This window comes from Apaloderma vittatum, unplaced genomic scaffold (assembly GCF_000703405.1).
Source record: "Apaloderma vittatum isolate BGI_N311 unplaced genomic scaffold, ASM70340v1 scaffold7684, whole genome shotgun sequence".
NCBI classification, from domain to species: domain Eukaryota; kingdom Metazoa; phylum Chordata; class Aves; order Trogoniformes; family Trogonidae; genus Apaloderma; species Apaloderma vittatum.
In genome coordinates, this window is record NW_009710887.1 from 1 (window position 1) to 13,620 (window position 13,620).

Consider the following 13,620-nt stretch of genomic DNA (forward strand, 5'->3'; position numbering starts at 1 on the left):
CGCCCAGCCACACCATGGACTGCGGCTCCAGGTTGGCCCACTCCAGGAACTGGGACGCCTCGATGGTGGCCTTCCCATTGCTCTGAGGAGAAGAAGGGGGCTGCTCAGAGCCAGGACACCCAGCTGTGACGGGATGCTGCAAGCTCCTCGCCACCTCCGGGAGCCTCTTCCTGGCAGAGGGGACACCACAGGCCGGGGCAGCCCTACTCACAAAGCGGAAGCAGCTGCGGATGCTGGGCTCCACGTTGCTGCCGCCGAACGCCGCCACCTCGCCCAGCTGGCGCGGGACCTGGATGGCCTCGTGGAGCAGAACGCCGAGGTGCCGCTGGTCGCAGAGTCCCCCGGCGTTCGCCACTTGGCTGAAGAGATCTGCCAGCAGGACAAGACACACCGTTCCCCGTTGGAGACACGGCTGATGTCCCGACCCATCACGCAAGCGCAGGGAATCACAGAATCACAGAACAGTTTCAGCTGAAAGACCTGTAAGATCGAGTCCAACCTTTTCCTAGCCCTACCAACAGCGTGTGGATCAGTCACGGCAAGGAGCTCAGATAAGAAATAAAAACTGAGCTATGACTAGATAACCTTCACTAGTGTCTTTCCAGCTCCCAACAACCAGGGGTTTAGAGTTTTCTTAAGGCAGAGGTTACATACATCACTTTAGTAGCCACGGCTGGCCTGTCCTCTACAAATCTGCCCAATCCCTTTATTTAGCCCCTTGGTGCTTCTAATGCTCCCACTTCTGCAGTAGCTCATAGCAGAGAGTACCACAGCTAAAATGAAATGAGAAAAGGGGCTTCCTTTAATTTGTCTGAAACCTACTTCCCAGCCATCCACCCCCCTTTATTTTTTTTTCCCTTCTGGGAAGCGCTGGATAACTGTTGCCCATTTGCCTTCTTTGCACTGTTCCTTATAGTGCCATGCAAGCAAGATCACTGCAGCACCAGTCAGTCTGCAAAAAATGCCTCCTAATTTTGGCGGCGTAGGCCTGGGGAGGGAGAAAAGGAGGGAGGGAGAGCTGGCAATGCAAGCAGATTAGTCATTGCAGGAAAGCTGTTTCCCTGCTCTTTCCGAGCAAAGAAGGGCTAATCCAGGAAACAAAAGCACTCCTGCTTTCCCCAGGTTAGTCCACACCAAGCCCTGGGGGAGGAAGATGAGGGAGACTCACACTGAAACTTCTCCTTGACCTCCGTCCCACACAGACATGCAATGCCCGTCTTGAAGGAGAGAGCCCTCATCTTCCCGCTCCGGCCACTGCAAGGCGAGATATTGCATAGGTTGGCAAACATTTTGAAGGTTTTTTGGTTTGTTTTTAATGTTTTTTTTACATGCAGGGGAATCAGCAAGGCAAGCCTGTGGCCAGGCAGCCCCCTTGCTATGGCTCAGGGGTTTTTTTGCAGCACTGCCAGCTGGAGGAACAGCACGGAGGTTTCCTTCCAAGGGTGGCAGCTCAGTGGGACACCGAGGGACTGGTACCTGTCAAAGACATTCAGCAGCCAGTTGAGGCTCATGTCCACGCAGAGCGGCACGTTCACCAGGATGCCCCGCTCCTCTTCCAGCCTCTCGTACAGGGCGGTCAGGCAGTGGATGACCTCCACCACGTCCATCGCCCGGTCGCTGGGCTGCAGGTTGTGCTCGTTGAAGATTTCCAAGGCCGTGGCCAGGGTCACCATGTCCACTGAGCAGAAAGCACATGTGGGGGGAACGGAGGCAAAGAAGAAAATGGGAGAGGTGAGATTAAGAGCAAGGAGACACAGCCTTGCCCTCACCTGGGACAGTGCCCCTGTGGTGGGAAGATGCAGGCAGGATGGGCACAGCTCTCAGAATCCCTCTCCCATCCATAAAGCCCTCCCAAAACATCCACATCTCCACCTATAGTCAACTCGAGCCATTGCTCTGTGTGACCTCCCTTCCTTGTTGCTGTACCCACAAAAGGAGCCACAGGCACCTGGAGCCAGCCTCTGCGTGTCCCGGGGCGCCGCCGGGCTGGCGTGGGGAGGTGAGGGGGCACAGACCCACGCAGACTCTGCGAGCAGCTGCCCAGAGGTGAAGCAGCCCTGTCTCCAGCTCTGACCAGCAGCAGGTGTCGAGGCACAAACCTAGAAGCTACAACAGCGTGAGCTACCCCGGCTCACCCTGGTTTCAGATTTCTACGGGTGCAGATTGTACGTGCTCCCGTGCTCAGCAGCCCGTAGCCTTTCTTTCCTGAAAGTCTTTCCATTTCTAAGACCGTTTATGTTCTCAGTGCCCAGGGGATCACATGCCATTTCCATACTGTAGCTTCACTCTGTGAAAAGGTCCTCCCTTCTCCTGTCAAAACTGCTGACAGTTGCACTGGGGAGCCCCAATTCACACGCCAGCGAGTAACACTCCTCACCCTCGCGTCCACACTACCCACGCCCGCTTATGGCTCCGACGACTCTTTCCTATTTGGCCACTCACTCCACCAAACCTCTCATCGCGGGGAAGCTGCCTTGGCAGCCTCTGTGCTGTTCTCTCGGGAGTCTCAAACAAGAAGCACTTTATTTGTGTTCTCCTACATCACTTCTGGGCTGGGAAGAAGTGCAGCACGAGAGATGCAGGAGGTGGGCACCCAGAGATGCACAAGCAGCGCATGTCAGGGCTCTGCTTTGCTCTCTGCCCTTCTCCTCGCCGTGGCCACTGCCCCACGGACGTTTTGCAGGGTGACAAAAGCTAACTGCTGCTTTCTCCCATTTGCATTCTGTCAGCTCCAAATGTCCCCAGGTATGGGACAGCCTGCTCACTGCAGTGTCACAAAACTACTTCACAGCCAGGGTTCGACCCTCCCAAGTTCTAAACCTCCTCTCGCTCTCATCCATTGCCTTTTCGCAGGCCTTTCGTAAGGTATCAAGGAGCACAGGTCTGCCTAGGACCCCACTGCTACCCAGCCATATCTCCTCCCTGTTGGGAACGATTAGTTCAGGAAGGGGTTTTCCCTCATCCTGCCGCTGTTTAATTTTGACAAAGCCTTAGGCGAGAGCCTTGCCAAAAGCTCACCAGCAGCCAAGGATGCCTATCAGATCCCCTTCCACCCGCTTGCCAATTACCCTGGAAATCGCTCAGCAGTTTCCAAGGAGCAGCTGCCTCTCAGAGAGGCCACACACAGTGTCGAACTCCTGTCGCTTCTTATTCACCTGGCTGTTAAACCTGGTTTTAACTGGAGATTTAAACAGCGCAAAAATCAGGTTTATTGGCTCTCTTCCTCCTCTTCAGGCAGCAGAGCACTGTCTGTCCCTGCCAGCAAGGCTGGTTTCTGCTCGGTTACATCCATGCTTGGACCCCCTGGGTGAGCCCCTTTGTGATCCAACAGCTCTGGGCCACTTTGTTCTCAAATCCCTTTGACTAACACCTGCCCTTGAGGCATTTTCACCCTAAGCCTGCAAAGAAAGGTCAAGGGTGGATTTGCTGAGTTTCCAGCCACAGGCTCATCTTCCTGGGCTTCTCACCTCAGCTACCTGTCCCCTGGTGGGCTCTTGCCTTTGATGTGCTGATAAAAACTTGCGTTATTTTAATGCCTTTATCAAGGGAGACCCAGCAGGAGGGAAATACTGCCCACACTCACATCGCAGAGCTTTTTGCACTCGTCGTAGCTTCATGGCTGTCCGATAGGCTGAGAACTTGATGTTGTTCAAATCCGCTGCAATAACATGGGAAAAGAAGAGTAAACCCACAGCTTCACATCCTTATCTCCAGGGCAGGAAACAGCAGTTGCAGTTCCCAGAAACCAGCCCCACCAGCAGAAGCAGAGTAAGGTCTGGGAGGAGGGGCAGAGCCTGGCAGGGAGTCACACCCGGTCACTTTGGGGGCCCTTATGCCTCAGAAGGGAGCAGGTGGGCTGGGGGGAAATCTCTTTGAAAAGCTGGACGTTGCTCAAATGGTTTTGTGGCAGCCTCCTTACCCAGCGTCTGGTAGAGTTCTGTCATCTTCGGGTGGTCCCAGCACGTCGTCTGGGCCTGGTGACTGGAAGGAAAGTAGAAGGAAACCAAGAGTCAAGCTGGGAACTAAGCAGCTGCCATGAGAAATTTAAAAATAGGACCCAGCAAGCCCCAGGACTGAGTCTCCCAGTGCCTGCAGAGGCTGGGGCTGCTGTACCTCAGTGAGCACCCTCCCCGTGCAGCCACAGCAGCATGAAAGGTGCCACAGGAGGATGCTGTGACTTGCTGCCAGACCCCTCTCCATCCAACCAGCATTCCCCCTCATCTGGGGCATCTCAGCAGGCAGGCAAATTCTGGCTCTGCCACGCTGGGGAGTGACATGTTTGGCTGGAGGCCAGCGCTCAAACCATCCCTCTCACTAATCCTGCTCCTCTTTGATCCCCAATTCCTCTTCCCACTGGACCAGAGAAGACGACGGGCTGCGGTTGGGAGCACACTCACTTGATGTAGTATGGCACTTTGTTGGGGGAAATGGCTCGCTCCCAGGGGACCTGGACAGAGGCTGCAAGGAGAGAGACACATGTTGGATCAACTCCAAACCCTCCTTTAGGTTGATGTTGTTTCTGATGAGAGCCCAGCAGGACTGGGTGTCTCTGAAGAGGCTGTGCCTTCCCAAAATCACCAACTGGGGGCTTTGGAGCAGGCAAGTGGATGCTGCCTGTAAGGGAGACCTAAGAGTGCTGGTCTTGTCAGAGGTGTCTTGCCTCTCTTGGGACAGGGGCTCTGAATCCGGCTGAGCTCAGAACTCAGGGAGAGACACTTCCTGACGCTTTTGATGATGCCCAAGGCAATGCTGTGGCCACCAGGGCTCGTAGCTGCTGGGATTCGGGCACACACAGAGCATTGCCTGTTATGGCCAGGCTTGGGCACTCACAGCATCTTCTGTTGCCATCACTCATGCTCTGTGTGCCAGCTGCAGTATCTTGGGAAGACGAGGATGCATCCTGCACCAGTTACCTGCCACCCTACATTTGTTATCTAGAGGATGAAAGCCCTTTTATGACCCACAGCTATTTCCCCTTGTCACAGACAGCTTATGAATTCCAGCAACTGGAAAAGTCCCTCTTCCTTTCAGATGGGAGGACATGGTCTGCAGAGAAACAGAGGCCAACAAACCCCGCTGACATCTGGAGACCCTGCAGGGCTCAGCATTTCCAAGGACAGACCACAGACTCTGAAGCACAACCTGCTGCCCATCCTTTGTCGCTCTGAGAGCTGTCAGCAGCTCAGCTCTGTAGGAACAGCTTCCCTCTGCCTCAGCACATGAATAAAAAGCCTCACGTTGTTGGCCACCAAATCATTAATATGGGATCATCTGCAAGCTGCTGCAAGTGTCACAGCTCTGTCCTCTGAAGGGAAACCACACTGATGTCCCACCCTTGGCCCCACAAAGTGGGGTAGAACAAAATGAACTTTGGGAAATGCCTCCTGCTCTGGTTCCTGTGCACGAGGCACTGGCTCGAGCCCTTTTCTAGCTGCATGTGTGTCTCAGGGCAGGTCTGGGCTCAGCAACAGGACTCTGTACCCCGTTCTCCTGGGCCACAGCCTGTGCTAAGCCACTCTGCAGAGGCAGCCTCGTGGCAGGGAGCCGGGAGGACCTGCTCACGTACAGGAGAGGAAGTGCTGGGAGCCTGGTCCGAAGTCCCGGTGGGCATCTTGGAGCTGCTTCAGGCGTTCGTTTATGGAGGCCTGGGGAACAGGACGGAAGAATTCAATGGCAGCCCATCAGACATTTCAGACTGAAGCCCCCCTTCAGGAAAGCCTGTGGATGGACTCAGGCATGTTCCAACACACATGTCCCATTCCTCCCTCACCTGCCTTGGTATTGGTTTCCCCCAGCCTGCTCAGCCCTCTACACTTCTGCCCACAGGCTGCAGCAACACAAGCCACATCTTCAGGTCACCTGTATCCTTATTTTCACAGATACCAACAAAGCCACAGCTGGTACTGATGCCCCCATCAGATCCTGATTCTCCTTGGAGAGCATCCTTTGTTTCTCCCTTTGTCTTTTCTTGTTCAAGACCTCTACAGATCTACCAGCCACTTTCCTCACACTGAACTGATGTTCTCTTCCTCCAGAAACACAAGCTATACTACCCCTGCTATGCCAAGCCTTACTTTATCCTCCTTGCAGCTCAGGGTGACAGCCCTTCCCCAGCATCCTCCCTCCCGTGGTTTATTTGCAGTGCTTGGTCCCAACTCCTTCCCACCTGCAGCTGCTTCCAGCGTGTGTTGATCTGCTCCAGGGTGCGGGAGTTCTCCATGGACAGGTGGACATCCGAGATGGCAAGCTGGTGCGCGAGGTCATTGACCACTTTCACCCCATCCTTCATAGGGGAGAGCTCCTCTTTGAACAGCTGGAGTCCCGTGCCCAGGGTAACAGTGACAGGGCAGGGGAGGAAGGAAAAGAAGGTGGTGAATGGTCAGGACTTGGAGCTGGCTGGAGCTTGGAGCTAGGGTGGGCTAGTGGCTGGTAAGACACTACTGACTGACACTCCTTCACACATTAAAAACCCCCATAAAACAAACCGGCCGGGCTGGAGACTACTTGAATCTACTTAGAAGTGGGACACGGACATTGGCTCATCTATGCTGAGCCACCGTACCCATGGAAGGTCTGTGCCATGGCGAGGTGCTCGGGATGCTGGGGGCCAAATCTACCCTCACAAAGCTTGGGGGCTGTTGGAGTGAGCACCTGAACACTGAGACCCCAAGTAACAAGGCTGTATTGGACTGAGCAGTCAGGAGGAGGAGCACTGCCCTCCTGGGAAGCAGCATCTCATCGCCTCCGGCAGCAAGGCTGGAGCCTTCCCAGAGCCAGAAGTACCTTGGTCGACTGGATGTGCTCTGGCAAAGAGTCAATGAAGAGGTCCCCAATGGGTTCCCAGGTTTCACGCACGCTTTCAGCCTGGTCCAGCGTCGTGCTGAGCTCCTCCATGGCCCCTTTAATCTCTAGGAGCTGCTCCAGTGTCCGTTCGATGTGACGGTGCTGGTCCACGCACCGGGCAGTGAGCTTCTCCCATAGCTCACTGGCCACGTTTGCCTGCTTCCAGACAAAGCGGCTGATGTTTTGGATCCGGTGCCGGGGAGAGACATCTGTGAAGGCAAAGCAGAAAGGAAATGGAAAGCAAAAAATGAGAGTCCAGCCCATAGGAAAGTGAGCAAGAGATGGAGGCAGGGCAAGGAAAAGGGAGATTAAAAAATCTAGGGAAAAATGGAAAGAGGGAAGGAAACCAAGTGATAACAGTATCCATCTCTAGGTTTCTAGCTGCTCACAGACCTCTGCCTGATCTCCGTCTGTTCTCACAGGCAGAAGCCCTGCTGTCTTTTAAAAACCTACTGCAGAGCAGATCCGTGCACCATCTCACAAGGTGCATCTCATCAAGGGCTATGTCAGCAGTCTTTGCCTTTGCTCAGGTCAGAAGCAACCATTTGCACCGGCTTGACTCTGGCCAAAGGATTGGAAACAGCCTGGTGCATGATGGCATGAGGCAAAGCACTGATGTGCCGCTTTGTGCCACTCCAGCCACCTCTGCTCCATCCTCTCTTGTCCAGCCTAGGAGAGAACAGAAAAGCGGAGAACGCCACGAACCTTTGCTTTCCGAAGTTGGTTCTTCCAATTCCTCAAACGGATGCTGGGAAAGGAAAGCCTGTGCCGACTCCAGCACAGAATAAATGTATGGTCCTCGAGACTTCACTTCTTCCATGAAAGCCTGGAAAGCAGAGCACAGAGATGTGACAGTGGGCTGAGCTGGAGACTCCTGCCCCTGCTGCCCCCTCGACAAGGGTTGCAGTGATTTATTCACTCCACAGCCTGAGCCTCACTGAAGACCCAGAGGGAAATCAGCAGAGGAATATTTTTGCAGTTAGGGGATGACCACCTGCGAAATGTGGCCCCTGCAGCGACCTGGACTGCAGCTTTGCTGGAGGGGGGAAGCAGAACGGCGAGCCCAGCGCGTGTGTTGTGCCAGAGCTGTGCAAGGGGAACCGGTGTGTTGACCGTGCTTTCACAGGCACTGCAGCACTAAGCAGCAGTTTAGTTTTGTGTTCAAGGTAAAAACGACTAAAATGCAACAGCCACTGGCAGTGAGAAGGACATGCTCTGATCAGGGAAGCAGGAAACTCTGATCTGTCTGGGTTTCACGCATTTTTAGATATTATGATGGTAACGTGTGCTACTGCAGGTATCACTCATGTCCTGACCACCAGGTCTCCTTGAGATTAAGTGATCTCCTCAGGTCACAGGATCTCAAAAGCAGAGGCCAGTGAGAGGGAATTCCCTCTCTTGCAGGCGTAGGACATAAGGAAGAAACCATCACAGAAGCGGGGCTCACTCCCAGCTGCAGCACCAGCACGTGTCTCGAGGCTGTAGAGCTGATTTATTGCCTAAAACCAGACAGGTTCTGCCAGTTGCGTGCTGTGGGAATTTGCTACAGGATTGGGGCTCTGCTTTTCCACATGAGGCAGAGATGGACACAAGCAAGGACTGGTGCACTCATAGGCTGCGGGCATGGGCAGCGACACGAAGCAGGGCTGCAGCTCGTCTCAGCAGCGAGCAGCAGCAGGGGAGGTGCGAGGGAACATACCGCGTGTGTCTCCTTTTCCTGCTGCACCAGGAGGACATCACCCCGCAGGGGCAGCTGGGCTGAGAGCTCCTCATCCTTCTGCCCAAGCCAGTCTATGATCTCCTGGAGAGGCACCTGGAGCTTCCCACTGTGGTCAGAAAAGGCCTCCAGCCGAGCTCTGGGAAGGAGAGGGAGGACAGCGGTTAGATGGACAGGAGCGGAGCAGATTTCCCAAGGAGGGGAGGCAAAGCACTGCAGCTGGGGTGGTGACCCCCAAGCACCCAGAGGACCCCACCAGTGATGGGAACACACCTCAGCAATGGAAACACACCTCAGCACGAGGGGTGCATGACCCTCAGCCAGGAGCGGTGAAGCACGGGGGCGTTGGGGAGAGGAAACTGTGAGGCTGCTCATCACGCCGGAGCCCAGAGCAGAGGACTGAGTTGCTCAGCATTTGCCCGTGGGTCAGGGCTGTGCTCTGGCTAGCATGGGGGGGGGCTTGGCTCGGCTCAGCATTTACATGACTGGACAGCCTCCAGGAGCCTTGCGTTAAGGCAGGAGACAATTAACACGCCCCAGTTAAGCTCTCCGTCATGCTGGCTGTGGAGCTGCAACCTCTGATGGTCTGGAAAGGCGCATTCTCGCTCCCCACACGGTGGAGAGGGCTCCCAGCAAGGGGACAAGCGCAGAGAGGTGGTGGCAAAAAGGCACGGGCTGCAGAGACAGCAAGGGCAGGAGATGGAGTACGCAGCTGGGAGCAAGCAGGAGTGAAGGAAAGGAGGGAGAGGATGGGTGGAAATGGAGGGGATGCATAGGGAGAATCACTTGGAGGTCTGTGCACAAGAGGGAAAACAAAGCCAAGGTCACCACGAATTCATGTGGCCCATCAAAGGAACAAGTTCAAAACACCTCCTGACAAGGCCACGCAGCGGGCAGGACTGGAAGGCCAGCCCAGCCCTGGAGCTTGTCCAGGCAGGAGCTCTTACCGAAGGCTGTGGGATTTCTTTTTGATCTCGTTCCAGCAAAGATTCATCTCCAGAGGGGGCTGTGGCCCGGTGACACCACTCGGAGCCCGGGGGGTTACACACGAAGGTCCTGCCCCATCCTGCGAGGCTTCAACCTGGGCAGAAGGAGAACCGCGCTGTGTCCAGAGACAGCTGCCTGCTGCTTAAGGCACTTGTCTGTGGACACCTACCTCGCTTTGTCCTGACCCTGCCTGGCTTCTCAACTTGCAGGAGAGCTGCCCTGCTACCGGAGGGACCTGTTAGCAGCTCCAGGGAAGCTTTTGGCCAAGGCCGGAGAAAGGAAGCGCTGCCAGCTCCAACAGCATTAAGAGCAAAGGCTGAAGGAGGGGGCTCCCTGCACATCTCCCGTTCTGCAGGGTCTCTGTGCTCCTCAGTTAGCCAGCATTGAACTCACCTCACTGCTAGGTGTCAAATCAGAGCTGGCACTTGCGTGTCACAGTCCCTGCACGGCTGATGGCGATTTCCTTCCATGCCAGACAGGGCTGCTATGCCTCAAGAAGAGGGGAGCACAGCAGGTCCTGTTGCTCCTAGGGACCAAAAGGGACTTGCCAACCTCCTTTACCCCATCCTCAATGCTGGGAGCTGCCACCTGCTCCTCTGCCAAAGCACAAGGACACTCTCCACCTGCACAGCAAACCTGAGATGTTGCTTCTCCTCTGTACCTCTCCAGAGCAGGGAGCAGTGGGAAGGATGCTCCAAGAGGTAAATCTTTACTCAGCTGCACAAAGGAAATACACTTTGCACTGTGCCACTCGACCATAAACCTTTAATGGGTGCGAAAGGAATCCTTTCTTAAGCCTTTAGCACTGTGTCACGCTCCTGCTCGTGATGGCAGCGAAGACATCACTGTGACACCGTGACTGGTGACACCAGCAGGTCTAGAAGCACCTCACATGGGACTCTGAGTAGAGGGGATTTCCTTTCTGAAAAACATTATTTATTGTGAAAAACACACGGGCACGTTGCATCTTCACAAGGGAGGTGTTGATACACTTGGTTGGGGAAATGGCAGCATTTCAATCTAATGCTACTTTGATATTAGAACTCATTTGTGGTAATTATCCCCAGGTGATTAATCAACCATCATTAACTGCATTAGTGCTTTCTAAACAGCACATACAACAGGCACCCCTTTGCTAGAGAAGGGTGGCCACCTCCAGGGAAAAGCAGCAGCTCTTCCAAGGGCAGCATGCAGACACTTTTCACTTGCCCTATCCAGGGGACGAATCCAGCCAAGCCAACGAGAACGACAGGTAGGAGGAAACCACCAGAGAAGAAATTTGGCCGTGTAGGTAAACAATACCCGATCCATGTCGGTTCTCAGAGAGAAATCAAATCCCCAAGATTGGTGCTAAGTTTGCTTCATCTAAAAACATCTACCACCTCCGCCTCCTCATCCCGCCACTCCAGAAGCACCAAGAAAAGAGAAAAAAAACATCACCCACAGAGTTCACAGGAATCTTGGAGCAATGAATAATAAAGCACTCAAGCTAAAGCTGCTGCTTACACATAGAAAAATCAATGCTCTGCGTGACATTGAAGTCACACAGTGATGCCCCACAGTGCTGCCAGGAAACCCTCCAACCCACCCTTCTGTCCCTGGAGGGGATCAGCTCTACCTGGGTGCAAGTGCACCTGCAGCACAGCTTAGCAGACTACACCGTCCTCCCAGCCTTGTTTAAGAAGTTAAAAGCCCGGCAAGACTGTCACTCACAGACCACGCACAGTAGATGAGTGAGTGACAGTGGCCAAGCACAGGCCAGGTGTTGAACATCTGCTCCCCTAGGTAAAAACCAGAACCCTGCAAGCAAGCAGAGGGGGAAAAGCAGTGCTTTCCCTCTGAGCATCCCTTCCCCAAGAGCCCCAGCAGCAGCAACCTGGATCCACATTCCCCCTCCACCCTTGAACAGTTTCATTTTCGGGCGCAGAACACTCACGCGGACACTGGCGAGTGCATCTACCTGTGCTCAGCCACGGATCCACCACGCAGCAATTCGGCTTTACCAGGGGAGAAGGCATCGCCTCCCACCCCTCTGGGTGCCACCAGGCAGCACCCGGCGGGGCAGGAGGCGAGTGCTCAGCAGAGCAGGCTGCCCTGAGCACTGACCCCCCAGGAATCTGGAGGGAGGCGGCAGCGCCTCAATCCCAGCTTTGTCCGGTGGCATTCCAGCAGCCTCCAACCTGCCTTAACCCCGGTGGTGCCATCCTGGCTGCCTGAGAAGCACGAAGGGGGCAGAGATCTGCTCGCATCGAGAGAAGCCCCTCATGGGAAGCTGATTGTGGGCAGAGAGGAATTGCTCCGGGCGTTGGGGAAGATCCATCTCTGCGAGAGCATCAGGATGGGGTGACCAGCAGACACTTCGCCCTCAGGTGCTGGTGTTCATGCAGGGTAGACAGGGATGTTTGCCAGGGAAAAGATTTACTCAGGGAATGGCCCCAGCAAGCATTGGTTACCCAGAAGGTCAGGTACTTGAGACGTAACCCCCAAGGAATCCAAAGATATCTTCATCGCCCACCCCGTGCCCCAGCCCAGGGTGCCAGCACAGATGTTCCTGCCCGCCTGGACTGGGTGCAAATAGTTTGTTTTTGCCAGAGGCTCTAGGCTGGTTCCTTGTGCCCCCCACAGTTCTGCTGCCCAGCATTGTTTCCGTGCTCTCCTCCACCTACAGGGAGGGAATGAAAAGCTCCCTGTATCTCTCCCTCGCTCTTCCCCTCCTTCCCTGCCTGCACATCTGACTGCTGCTGTCTCTTCCTCTGGGACCAGCATGGCCAGACTTCTCTGCCCACCACCTCCCAAGCCTGAGAGATGCAGGACCAGCTCCCAAATTGGAGGAAAGGATTTCAGCAAGGCTGGGGGTACAACTGAGGATGGGTTCTCTGCAGCCTGCCGGGAGCTTTCAGGACAAGCAAGGACAAGAAAAGAAGGCTGTTTCTGAGGTGGCAACACCTACACGTGTGAGGAGGGCATGACAGACCCTTTGAACAAGACAGGCTGTCATTAACATTGAGGGATCCAGCAGCCAGCTGGTGCGTGGCACTCGACACACCGAAGCCCACACAGCAGAAAGCCAGGCTCAGGCAGGGGCTGGGGGAAACCCGTGATGGATACGACCCGAGCTGAGGATGTTTGCACCCTCCTCACATGCCATCTGGCAGCTCGGTGATGGTGGGTCCCACAGGGCGTCCTCCCCCAGGGCTCTGTCCCTCTTGTAGCGGCTTGGAATGCTCAGGAGGGCATTTCTCTGCTCATCTTGGTCTATCCCTTTCCCCTCCTTGCTTCATTTGCTGGGCTGTTCATTAAGCACCCATGCACTGGCCTCTCCAAGGCAAATAAACCTTAACTTGGCTACCAAAAGCCTGCCCAGCCACAAGCCTCATCCTTACATGCAGGAGCTGCTCCAGAGACAGCCCTGCCTTCCTTTTGCAGACCCCGGCTCTCTGGGGTGGGATAGATCCAGACTGATAGCAAGGCAGAGCAGGGGGAAGCCTTAGGCTCAGCCTTTGTTTTTCATGTTTGAAGCACAATTTAAAATAAAGAGGCAGAGCCAGGGAACAACACTGCCAGCACTCAAGGAAAATTTTGATAGTGTCCATCAGTCTCTTGACAGGTGAGAGGTACCACGAGGCCAACAGCTACGGGCAGCAAAGGGGAAGCAACGCTCTAGCAGAGACAAGGCAACAATTCCGCAGCCTTGCTGTCCTGGGTGACCCAGGAAAAGGTGTTAAAGCAGCTTGTGACAGCCTGGTGCAGAGCACAGGCAGCTTTGCAGACAGCCACAGCACACCTTCCTGTTCTCCGCCACGCTGCTCTGCCATTTACCAGGGATCCCTGAGACCTTCATCGCTCTGCACAGCTTTGGTGAGGAGCTTGCCTGCCAGCTCACAGACCCTGGAAGAAAGGAGGAGGGAAGACCAACAGTGTGAGCACCCACTCTCTGTTCCTCAAGATAACTAGCCTAGAAAGAGGTCAGACTCCTCCTCTGCCTTACAGCATTTGCTGGGGACATTTTCAAGCTCTTCTCTGCAACCAGGAAGGTTAGAAACATACATTTTTCAGCAAAAGCTGACACTCTT

General features: G+C 54.8%; 1 protein-coding gene across 1 annotated transcript in view; it reads right to left on the reverse strand.

Annotated features, from left to right (window-relative positions):
- Positions 1-8: 8 nt before the first annotated feature.
- DRP2 (dystrophin related protein 2) overlaps positions 9-13,620 on the reverse strand; it is a gene marked incomplete at its 3' end in the record, with an annotated part of 14,043 nt that continues 431 nt past the window's right edge. The window contains exons 2-14 of the mRNA XM_009867424.1: positions 9,508-9,641; positions 8,543-8,699; positions 7,549-7,669; positions 6,784-7,052; positions 6,167-6,313; positions 5,567-5,645; positions 4,398-4,458; positions 3,920-3,981; positions 3,584-3,658; positions 1,477-1,678; positions 1,169-1,254; positions 212-369; positions 9-82 (exon numbers count right to left, since the gene is read on the reverse strand). Of these exons, the coding sequence (XP_009865726.1) occupies positions 9-82; positions 212-369; positions 1,169-1,254; positions 1,477-1,678; positions 3,584-3,658; positions 3,920-3,981; positions 4,398-4,458; positions 5,567-5,645; positions 6,167-6,313; positions 6,784-7,052; positions 7,549-7,669; positions 8,543-8,699; positions 9,508-9,641 (1,625 nt within the window). The remainder of the gene's footprint in view (positions 83-211; positions 370-1,168; positions 1,255-1,476; positions 1,679-3,583; positions 3,659-3,919; positions 3,982-4,397; positions 4,459-5,566; positions 5,646-6,166; positions 6,314-6,783; positions 7,053-7,548; positions 7,670-8,542; positions 8,700-9,507; positions 9,642-13,620) is intronic.